Raw genomic sequence first — 12,375 nt, 5'->3', positions numbered from 1 at the left:
TCCGTGTGTTTTATTGGTAGTGACACCAGGCTTTCATATGTATTGAAAGGATATCCATATGTCCTCTAAGACATAAAATTAAATAAATAAATAAATAAAAATCTAAAGTTATCCTAACCTTTAAAAAGGTTTCAAGTCTGGTTGCAGTCAGAAAGGTTGATCTTGATGCCAAAAAAAAAAAAAAAAAATCAGAATCAGAAATACTTGAAATAGAAAGTACTTGGATGAGGTGTAGCTGCTCAATTCTCAAGAGTAAAAAAAAAAAGCTAACTGCTCAGTCTGCATAAAGGAATTCACAACAATGTCCACATGCCCTTTTTTGCTAACAAGTTCTTCTCACTCATCTTGGGTTGGTTGGGCTGCCTCCTGATTGATATTTACAGTTACATTGTCCTCCATGTTGAAACAGTGAAACATTTATTAATTATAATTTATTGTTATATGATCTTATAGGAGGGAGTAATTTATGTTTTGTTTGCTTGCCTGCTCATTTTTTGTTGGAGCTGTCATAATTTGATTTCATTTCACAGGATTTCATATGAACTTTTTTTTTTTTTTTTTTTTTTTACATAATTTTGTGACTTTTTCCTTGTAAAGTTAATCTCCGAATTTCAGATTTTTTTTCTCGGAATATTTCATCCCCTTCTCCGGCTCTCTCTATATATTTTTTCACCTAATTTGGCGCTCATACACTGTGGTAAATTTTTAATTATTTTAATTTATTGATTATTCTTCACTAGGGCTGCAGCTAACAACCACTCTGATAGTGGACTAGTCATCAATTACTGAAATGATTAGTCGACTAATTGGATAATTAATTGTACAATTACTAAATGGCTGTTTTAAGCTGTGGCAACTAACAATAAAGACAATATATGTATTTATATGACTTCTTCATTCAAATATATGTCTTGTATTAAACTGCTGCTGATTTAGCCACTACTAATACAATATAAAAAACGGTGTGTCATCAAAGAGAAAAACCATCTGTTGCTGTTGTGTCCGAAGATTAATTACACTAAAGAAGTTTGCAGATGAAGAAAAATTAACCCACCCAGAGCCACATATAGAGAAAATAAAAAAGGAAAAAAACACTCCAAATCAACATCATCCACTCTGACGAGGTTTTTATTTTGATACTGAATGAATCAAATGAACGGGAAAACAATGGAATCTGATTGTGCCGGTTGTGCACTGTAGCGCCTCCTGCTGGTCAGGTTCCCTGTAAAAGTTGTACAACTCCATGTGCAATTCAGTCCTTGTGCAACCATTGCTGCACCAGTTTCAATTTCAGTAGAATATACAAAACTGTGTCCGGTCATACCTTTCAAAATAAAATCTTTAAATGCAAACTAAAAATCTGCTTCACGAGTGTGTTGCAGTGTTTTTTGAATAATACAAACACTGAGGTGTGTATGTGGGGAGCGATTTCAGGTTAATTAGTAAAGTTAATGTTTCCAAAAATGTGCTTAAAGCATAATTTCATAGAATAAGAAGAATCTGTATGGTGCAACTCCTAAAAAGTGTAGATACACTTTGAATGAGTAGCTCTTCTGTGTTTTTCTCTTTAAATTGATTTGCTGACAGTTGAATTTTTGGCTAAATCACATCCATCACAGTCTATGTTCTCTATAAGAATTGGTTGATGAAATTTGATCAGTTATGGAGCCATTTTGTCATGAAATAGCAGGTAAACATGAGAGTTACTATTGACATTAATTAAGGGTTTGTTTCATTTAGTTCTATGGAAACCTAACTATCCTGCAGGGTAAATATTTAGATAAATGTAACTTGAATGAAAAACCCTGTGCTTTATAGCTTTGTGCAGCTTCACTGACTCTTTGGTTAACATGATCTCTTTGCTCTGACAGACACAACTTGATTTTAAATTCCAGATCCCAAGTTTTCCAAAGACACTCAACATGTGCTGCTGAATACTGGGAAATGTGTATAAAATGACACACAAGACATGTAGATATTTTCTATTTGATGTGATGCTGCAGCCATAAAGCATTGGCTTGTTGTTTATGAATATTTCACTCAAAATAAGTGCTACAGAAAACATGAAAATAAACATTATAGTCTAGTCTTAATGTCATCTAAAACTAAATTAACTGTAGTCCACATACTTTAGAGGAAATGATTATATAATAATTAAAAATAATTTTAACTGTAGAGCCTCAACTTTAAACATGCAACAGTGACAGATATGGGACAAAAGTAGAATTATTGCCCAAAGCACCAGAGCTGTATACAGATGACAGGGGAAACACTGGTGAATATGCATGTGGGTTTCCTGTATATAGTGATTTTAAATTTTATTAATTTAATTTAAATTATTCAGAAACTTTGAAGCTACTTATGGGAAATTTAAGAGAAATTAATGTTCACCTTCTCGAAGTGTCGAATGCGTGTTAATGAATGCTTATTTTGTGTGCTTATGTATCTATATGCATATCAGAATTTGGTCCCTTAAAAGAAAAAAAAAAGGTTCTGGAGTTGGGTATCAAGCTAAATTTCATGTGTGCAGGAGATGGTACACAAATTGAGTTCACAGCGGTGTGCAATTTATTATGAAGGCAACCACGTAACTTCCTGTTTTGATGCCTTTTCGTCTGGAAACCGAGCGGCTTGACGGCGTGGCTGCTGCAGTTTGGGATGGACTTTGATGCCGTGAAGTTAGAAAACAGGCTGCGCTTCGGGAAAGTACACACAAAACTGAGGGGAACCGTGTGAGGAGCCGGAGAAATGGCAGAGCTGGCGGTGTCCTTGGCTTTTCTCGGAGTGACGGTGGTTTTGTGCGAGGTGACCCGGCGGACCGCGGCTCGCCTCTTCCCGGCGGATTATTGGCTTTACCTGCTGGAAGCGGCGTCCACCTTCCAGCTCTGCCTCTGCACACATGAGCTCAAACTGCTGGGGGAGGCGGGCCAGCTGGAGCTGCTGGCCGGCCTGACCCTCAGCTACACCGTGACAGTCATCCACATTTTAACTTTCGGCGGCGCTTTTTGCAACCCAAACGCGGCCCTGGAGAGCGTGTACCGGCGGAGACGCAGCGCCGGGACCGCCGCCGCCCTCATAGCCTGCCAGTTTGTCGCCGCGGTCGGCGCGCAGGTCGCCGCAGCCTCCGTGTGGTCGCTGGGTCTGTCCGACCTCCACCTCCGGCACCAGAGGTTCGGCTTCAGGTGTTTCGACCCGCTCGGCGGCACGGTGGTCGAGGCCGCCGCCGTGGAGCTGGTGTGCGCCTTCACGGTGCAAGCCGCCGTCCTGCACCTCCACAAACTGGACGAGAGGCTCCGAGTCCCCGCCGTCGCTGCTGTGATCACGGCTCTGGTTTACGCAGGTTGGTGGAAGCCCAGCTAAGCTTCTCATCAAGGGTAGCTAAGGGCACAATGATTCATTTAAAGTAAGATTACAGTTGTGCTGAAGCTGAGATTGTTTTCGTTGTCGATGAATGTGTCGATTATGTTGTCTGTTAATCGATTAATCGTGTCTACTATTGCATGTTGTAAAATCCTGACAAATGCAAAAATTCACAACTTCCCAGAGTCCAAAGTGACGTTTTCAAATTAGATCTAAAGTCTGAGGAGCAGCATAAAACGTCATTACAGAGCATGAACTGGAGAAAAGCAAGTAATGCATATTTGTGAAGCTGTAACCAGCAAATGTTTGGTATTTTTTACTTGATAAATGACAAAAAAAAAAAAAAAAAAAAAAACTTAAATTTTTAAAGATTTTTTTTTTTTTTATTATTATTATTATTATTTATTTATTTATTTATTTTTACTTTAGACCACATTTAATTAAAAAGCATGGTAAATTATACTGTAGAGCAACCGTAATACCTAATTATGTGCCCAGGAGTCTACTCTGCAACTTGAAGCACTTTTAACAAACAATAAAAATACATCAAACATAACTGTACAAGTGCAAAAGGGAAGAGGCAAGTTCAGTACCATTCAGTGCTAATGCGTGTACTCCTGTCACCTACATGTACAGGGTGACACAAAAAAACACGAACGTTTTAACAATCCAATAAAACCAAGAGTGATGGAAGAAAAATATTTTATTCATAGTAATTGAAACCTGAAAACATGCCATTTAAGAAACAATGATGGAATTTTTCATTTTTTAAAAATTGTGCTGCCACTTGCTCATGTCTGCCAATACGCACTTCAGAAATTCCCGTTTTTTTGGGGTCGCCCTGTATATACAGTATGTGGCCCTGCAGTATATCGAGGCATCTTGTATAGTGGATGTTGAAGAGCAGAGGGTCTTTTATGCTACAGTTCAGAATGAGATGATTGTGTGTCGTGCTTTTTGTTCCTCTGTGCAGGCGGCAGTATTTCGGGGGCCGTTTTCAACCCCGCCCTGGCCTTCTCCATACAGTTCCCCTGCAGCGGTCACACATACCTGGAGTACTGCTTCATCTACTGGCTGGGTCCAGTGTTAGGTAAGGAGCAGTGCTGCTGTGCATTCCTGCTTCCTGTCCTCGAGAGGATGTTGCCTCTGTGGCCAAACATCTTCTCTTTCTCTTTCTCTTTCTCCTCTCTGGTTAAAGCAGAAGATTAAACTTGGAGTTGATTTTTTTTTTCCACCCATCCATCAGTGAGACTCCTTCCACATCTGTCATTGCTGGAGGCTCTGAGAACTAGAGCTCCATTTCAGGCCTTTGCACACCAAATCCGTGTTTTTCATATGTTTAATCCATCATCCAGTAACAATCATTACACACAGAAACCTTGCACACTGAGTCCAGTGAATCGTGAAATCTGGTGATTTTTCTTTTCTTTTTTTTTTTTTTTTTTAAGTCTGGCAGATCACACTTTTCTGCAGAGCTGATGGTTCCAGTGTTTCAGGGCTGTGCTGCAGATCCAGTCTTGAGTGATGGCTGAGCTGCTTCACCTTTTTAATTAAATTGTTCCATTAATTTATAAAGCTTGTTGCAAACAAAACAAACAAACAAAAACACAGAAAATTGAACCTGTTCTGAAAACTTTGATGGACAAAGGTGTCAGTGGCTGTGCAAAAGTGATCAACACAATGAGAAGTCATATTTATGTTTAAACATGCAACAATTTTGGCTGAAAAAATCCGAACTTGGTGTGCAAAGGCTTTTACTCTGGAGGAACAATGCTGTTTGGAGCCGTAAAGCACCACAAGCAGATTTTCCTGCAAATGTGACCCTGTCATGGAAACAATTTGCGTGTTAATGTCAAGATATTTGTGAATTTTGGCACGAGTCTTAGGCATGTTGCACCCGCTCAGCGATGTGGCGTGTCCACAAGAGGCCAGGTTTCTGCCATCGAGTTAATCAGCTAAAGAGAAGCCCGGTCAACACAGGTGGATTTTCTGCTGCAGAAACCTGTGAACCCTCCCTCTGCTTTCTGAACCTTTTATCATTGTGTGAGCATGTGCAGGAAAAGAGAGCAGATGAGGAAATTCACACAACACAATACACACACACACACACACACACCGTACAACACCTGGGAATAAAAACCCTCACTCTGCCTATACATGGCTGTCAAAGTATAGAACGATTTTCTGTCAGTGTTGCTACCGATGAAGATATAATATCCCAACAGGGCTGTTTCTGAAAATTCTGGAAAATGGAAAAAAAAAAATAATAATAATAATTCATAAATAAAGCAATCACAACAGCACAATCATGGCTAGAAGTAGGGAGACAGTCAGAAATGCCTTTTGTGCAGTATAACAGTTATGTCATAAATCTTTAAAAAAAAAAAAAAAAAAAAAAAAAAAAATGCAACTTGAATTCCTTAATTTATTTTACAAAAAAATCCTGAAAAAACAGGGTCCTGTGTCATCATCACATCTAAAAGAAAGGGTGAATTTTTTTTTAAAATTTTATTTTTTAAAGAAAACATACCTTTTAATCCCGCCAGTGATATGTGGATCTCAGATCTCAGGGGGTTAAGGGCGCCCCCTATCTGTGAGAGAGAAAACCCATCCCACTGGGGCCCCTGGTAGTTTGGGCATTGCAGTCGCTTATAATGCAAACAGTCCTCTACATCAATAAAATAAATATACATGCTGAGTATTTGAGTAAACCAGTTTCCTACATTAATCTGGTAACACACAGTAATCTGGTTTCTTGTGTGCACGTAAATTAAGATAATTAATAAAGACAGTGTGTTGGTTAGTTTCTGTTTGCTTTTATGAGGCTGGTAAAATAAATTTTCCAAAGCACTGTGGAGTTGAAGAGGCCTAAAATAAATCAAACCAACTCTCTTTATCTTGTGTCTTCCCTCTCTGTTCGCAGGCGTGGCCAGCTGCATACTGCTCTTTGAGAAGATCATCCCCTTCCTCTCTGGGAAGAGCACCATCGGGCTGGACGTCCCGCTCGGCCGCAAAGACAAGATTCAGTAACGTCGCAAAGACGGGCCGAGTCGTCTGCGCTTTGACTCTGTTATTAATTTTTTCCCCTCAAACTACCTGCATTATGTCTTAAAAGATCGAGCAAGGCGCTCTACGTTCAGCCGCTAAAAACTCACACAGTGGATCTTAATTTTCCAACCGGACAAAGTGATACATCGGACGTTTATGCACTGATGCTGAAATGTGATTTTAACAGTTCTTAGAGTGGATTTGTAGGACATAAGCACATTTCTGTGGGATTTTTTTTTCCCCACAGGAGGTCCAACAGCACAATAGTATTAAAAAACAAAAATCTATCTTATTTTTTTAATAACCTCAGAAGATTGTGGTTGCTTTGGAAGTCATGCATTTCCTCAACAAACACTGGAATCCAGTAGGATCATGTGAGACGGAGAGATCGATACTCATCTCATGCCAGGAATCAGGAGCACCAAAGATTTTTTTTTTTTAGGTTAAAAAATGGGTTTGCCTCTCACAGCTCACACACATTCAGCATTTATTGGCCTCTCACTTTTCATGCTTTAGATTATGTTTGAATATTAATCATAAAAGACTGGTGAAAATTGAATGACTTTTCACCGGAGTGTTCAGGTGGTAGTTAAAATATCCTAACATGATATCTCTAAGGGAAGTGTGTGGGGTCTAGCTTTAGGTCTTGGTGTTGTTAGTAAGCACAAAAATAAATAGTTGTAGATTTTTTTTTTTCCCTCCACAGGGTAAATTTCAACACTGCCACTCAACTTCACGGTGAACCACTGGACTTTGTGACTGTACTGCAAAAAAACTGCAAAATCTCCACAGCATGTCTTTTTTATTTTTGAGAGCAAAAGACTTTTATGGCTATTACTGTGTTTTGTAAATTATTCAGATCATCACCTGCAGCTCACACTGCATTGCCTTTTTCCACAGTTTCCAGAAATCTCTTTTATCTCCTAGAATCTCCAAGAATGTATTTATTTTTATTTTTATTTTTTTAAACACACAGTTAACATTGTCTTCAGTGTATTTCTAACATCCGTTGGGGCATTTTAGTCTTGATTAAAATCATTCTTCTGAAAAGACAGTGGATATGTGGCTGTGCATTTGTCAGTGTTCATAATGTCCGATGATAATGAGAATCGCAGTGCTTTAGGACATTTTTGCATAACAGAATCGTTCGCCTGGTTCAGTAAATGTTTTAGGATTTGTCTTGCTGATGCAGCTGGGACAGACTGGCGGCTCACACAGCGACTAAAGTACATGTTGACACAGAGCAGGAAAAACAAGACGTCACGTTTAGGTGTAAGGGGACAGCGCAGGACGTCCAGCAGGTGTTGGACTGTCATCCTTCATGCAGCACAACTTCCTCACTTGTTATTAGATTTGAAAGGAGACAGATGATAATGAGGATGATGTTGCCGAGCAGTGAGGAAAACATGGACCATCATCATCCTCAGGTCGCTTTAGCCACTTGAGCACTGTGTTGACTGATGGGAGCTGAAAGTATCATCTAAAGCAAGATGAGTGATCTTTTAGAATAAAAAGCTGTTTTTCGTACATGGCTTGCAATTTATATTTTACAGACATTGTCACTAGCTCAATAAAACTGATGTAGCCTGGTTGATTTATAGGAAAATTTCAGGTAAGCCACCTGAAAATCCATTTCTGATCGATCCACTGATATTTAGTGCCACCCAGCATTTCCATCTCCTGTGGAAAGCAGTCTATGCCGCTTTAAAGCAGCACAATATTCAGACAACACACACACTTTTTACAGTGTTTTACATAAACCTGCAAGTTTAAAATGTAACCCATGTGAGGTTACCTGCCAGTGAGCTTTAGACCTGAAACAAGTTCTCATTTTCTCACTTTTCTTGTGGGCTGCTGTCAGCCAGCTTGTTTCAGGGACAGCCCCCTGGGTCTTGCTCTCGGGAGAGCCACGTTAAAAGATGGATTTTTCTTGGGAGCAGCAAATTTAATGCAAACTAGAGAAGGAACTCCACCAAGGAAGCAGATCCAGTTTTTGCCTTCACCTGATAATACTGTACATCTTTGTTCTGTCAGCTGGTTGGATCTGATTGCATGCATTAAAATCAGTTGAACTAGATGGACCTGAGACGGCACTCGGCTGCGTAGCCAATCACCTCCATTAATTTGATTTGATATCGTGAAAACCACCAGGATTAAACACATTAGAAGTCTTTTAATAAGGGCTTTGAAAGGACAAAAGTGTGATCTGTATGTCATTTCATTCAGGGCTACTAAAATAGTATTTTTGTAGCCGAGTTTTAACACTGGAGTCTATAGTGCTTCTTTATTCTTTATGTGGATCCCCATCAGCTTCCAGAGGCTGGTCACTGATCTCCCTGGGCTCCATGCAAAAACAGCAACAATAAAAAACAAGCAATAATTAAAATCTTCACTGTGTCAATAACAAAAGACAGAAACAAGACAAATGTAAAGATCAGAAAATCAGTAAAATACGTCTACCTTTAAAACAAAAAATGACATTTTCAGATATGCGACAATGAAAAGCAAAAATAAAATCAGTATAAAAAGAATGCAAGACAGAAAGCCACAATAATATCTATAAGAAATTCATCAGTTTTTGTTCAATGCCTGTTTAATCCCCTGCATGACGTTAGTTAACCAAACCGAGGTGAATGAGATGAACTGCAACTCGATCAGAGCTGCAAGGACACAGGGAAATACAGTGAATTTCCCACACTATAATCCCTGAGCTGTCCCTGAATGCAACACATCCTGAGTTGTCAGCATCAAAACGGTCTTTGATTCTACATTAACAAGACGGCTATTGCAATATGGGAGTCATTTCCATCTGTCCCACTGTGTGAAACATCAAAGTATGACAAAGATTATTTACTGGTGAAAGCCATCGCCGTTCATAAACCATACAACTGACAAGCAAGCGTTACCTTGGGGGACTATTTTTAACAGAGGGACTATATCACTCCGCCCAGTTTCAAGTCATAAATACACAACAGTGCTGCTGCTTTTAGGGAAATGAATGTGGACGACTTTATGATGGTGATGGAAAACTGGTGTGAAGAAAGTTTGAAGTCTCTTAAAGTTCATTTTCATATCATAGTGGAATGGATGGAAACCAGCAGCTGGATAAGAGGGAGGGAACATGATATTTGAAGTTAAGATATTGAAGATATCGAAGTTTATACATTTTGTAGATATTACACTAAACATGCAGAGTCACTGGTATGATCCTTAAATGCTGGTTCTGTGGTTCACACAGGGTGAAATGTCTCACTCTCAACCCCCGAGTTGTGAAGAAGTGGCTGTTGTGAAGGCCTGAACCGCTGCAGGAGGTCAGAGGTCAGAGGAATGCCCTGTAAGCTGAGGCAGGAGGAATGCCTGCTGTGTGTTTATGTGCATGTGGGTTAAGGGTGTGTGTGTGTGTGTGTGTGTGTGTGTGTGTGTTTTGGGTGGGGGTGGGGGGTTCATGTGGTTCATATAGTTACGTGACACCGCTGTACATGTTCATGTGGCTGAAATACCACTGCTGCATGTGTTCAAGCAGCTCCATGCAGGGAAATATGAGGCTTTCCTGCATTTAAAAAGTAATTCAACGACTAAAAATTGTACAAATAACCAGAAATTAAATGTCCAATGCCATTCCGGTGATGTATTAATACCTGGGGGATAATCATCCACTACTTTTGCTCTCTGGACTATATCTCCAAAATTTGATTGTATTTCACACATTACATTATTCCTCCACATAACCATTTCTTACTACAGTGACTTGACTTCACTAAAAACAAAAAAACCTACAAGCCGCTGAGCATGTCAGTAAAAAAAAGTCCCAACACATCATTGCAGCCGTGCTTAAATGCATTCGTTTACGTATGACGATCCAAAGGTGATGAATAGTTCCCCCATACTTATATCAAAACAATAATTTTCAGACAACAAATGAATGGCTTCGTGGCTAAATGTGACGGTTAGAAAACTGCATGCGGGGAACACCCCGGTAAACACTACACCTGCTCTGTGGTTAGCCTACGCCTTCCACTATTAATACGTTCCCTTTACTCCTGATAAGAGATATGACCTCATATACATATAATGAAAACAATGCAAAAATGGCTTCAACACTTATTTTAACCCAAAGTCGGCGTTAGGTGTTGTCAGCATTGACATTTTGTCATCATGTTGTCATTTCTCAAACTGAACTTTTCCTCATGTGTTTGCAGTTCCTGTTTAAATGCTTCTCTCAGGAGTTTAGAGGGTGCCACAGTAACTGCCCCTACAAAACCAAAATATATTGCAGTATATTGGAAAATATCATGTGATCTATTAGATAATACATTTCCATATATGGGAACTAGTCTTTATATTTTCCAATATATTGAAATATATGCATAGACCATACATGTCTATATATTGATACATATAAAAAATATATTGTAATCAAGACCAAAAACGGCACTATATTTTTACATGTAATAGTTTGTCTTCATATGTTCAAATATACTGCAATATATGCATATACTATCTATGTGTGTATATATATATACATATAGGGGAGAGTGGGGTAATTTGTGCCAAGGGGCAAGTAGTGCCACCCCTGTTATCTAGAAAACCATAGAAGAAGTTGGTCATGTGACCACATATTTTGGAAGAGGCATCCATTTCACTCATCCTGCAAAGAAGGGAGACAAATGGCTTGAGAGTTAAGCACATTTAAGTTCAAAAAACATTTTTTTGCCCTCCAAAGTAAAATTTCTATGATCAAGGTTTTTTGATTGCTGTGTTTGAACAATTATAGAAAACTCTGAAAACAGTTCACATAGGTTTTAGTACTTTAGTAAGCTACACCATGAGTCTATACAGTTAGCATGATGTTAGCTCAAAACAGCTGGGGGAGGCATTTTTTTCAAAATGGTGGGCTTGGGGTAATTTGTGCCAAAGGGCCTGGGGTAAATTGTGCCAGTGGCACAACTTGTGATTATATACTATATATTACTTTATTGTATTTTATTGTTATTGTACATTGTCTTCTTACCTTTGATCACTAAAACTATTCAGATTCAGATGAAGATGATTTGCAGGTGCTCATTTTGGAAGTTTTATTTTGTTCTGGGTATGTGTTCATGTGGCGCTAGGCCTCGTTATAGAAAAGTGGCCTGTGATCTTGTTAAAATAATAAATAAATGTTAAATAAATAATTTTGTATTGAATTTGTTTTGCTTTTATGTAGCATTATCATTTGTGAGATTAAAATGATCTGTTTTACTTCAATTATCAATGGCACAATTTACCCCAGTGTATTCTCTCTCATGGCACAATTTACCCTGCACCGGGGGCAAGTTGTGCCACAAAACCACTTTTTTTTCAAAAGCTATATTTCTCAAACAGTTTATATAAGATCCAAAGTGATTGTTCCCAGGGATGCACAACATCCTAAACTATATGTGCATATTTTAGTTGGAGGCATTACTGTAATCCCCTCGCTTTAAAGGCACTTTAAGTAAAAATTGGCACTACTTACCCCACTCTCCCCTATATTGGGATTTTTTTTTAACATTGCATATTTTCCAATAAACAACCATGACATATGCATGGACCATGAATGGCATATATCTGTACATATATTTCCAATACATGTTCCCATATAATTGGAAAGTCATAGATCATGTATGTTTAAAAATATGTACCCAGTATTCATCACATATAAATCTAAATACATTATGGAGGATATTTATAATATAAAATGACATATATTACGGTATATAAACACATATATATTCATATGCAATATATTGCAATATCTGAAATGTGCAATTACTTATGTATTATTCCATATATTGAAATAATTACAATATATTGATGCAATATATAAATATATTGCATCAATATATGTTTCATCAATATATTATTCCATGTATTGCTAAGACATTTTCAAATATAAATTGTAATTCCATATATTAAATGTAATATATTCTAATATACTACCATATA

The 12,375-nt window shown here is 38.3% G+C and overlaps 1 protein-coding gene across 1 annotated transcript; it reads left to right on the top strand.

Annotated features, from left to right (window-relative positions):
• The first annotated feature begins 2,598 nt into the window (after window positions 1-2,598).
• Window positions 2,599-7,462, top strand: LOC115371982 (aquaporin-11-like). Its single transcript, XM_030069657.1, has 3 exons — window positions 2,599-3,340; window positions 4,334-4,450; window positions 6,284-7,462. The coding sequence occupies exons 1-3, from the start codon at window positions 2,749-2,751 to the stop codon at window positions 6,388-6,390; spliced, it is 816 nt and encodes a 271-aa protein (XP_029925517.1). The 5' UTR covers window positions 2,599-2,748; the 3' UTR covers window positions 6,391-7,462.
• The last annotated feature ends 4,913 nt before the right edge of the window (window positions 7,463-12,375 follow it).

Source organism: Myripristis murdjan, chromosome 14, assembly GCF_902150065.1.
Source record: "Myripristis murdjan chromosome 14, fMyrMur1.1, whole genome shotgun sequence".
Classification (NCBI taxonomy): Eukaryota; Metazoa; Chordata; class Actinopteri; order Holocentriformes; family Holocentridae; genus Myripristis; species Myripristis murdjan.
Note: the sequence above shows the minus strand (reverse complement) of the source record. Positions and strands in the feature narration are given on the sequence as shown.

Excerpts from the sequence above, each read along its gene's own strand:
- LOC115371982 (XM_030069657.1), top strand. The coding sequence starts at position 2,749 with ATGGCAGAGCTGGCGGTGTCCTTGGCTTTTCTCGGAGTGACGGTGGTT. Across the intron at positions 3,341-4,333 it reads CACGGCTCTGGTTTACGCAG|GCGGCAGTATTTCGGGGGCC; the intron begins GTTGGTGGAAGC and ends TCCTCTGTGCAG. Across the intron at positions 4,451-6,283 it reads CTGGCTGGGTCCAGTGTTAG|GCGTGGCCAGCTGCATACTG; the intron begins GTAAGGAGCAGT and ends CTCTGTTCGCAG.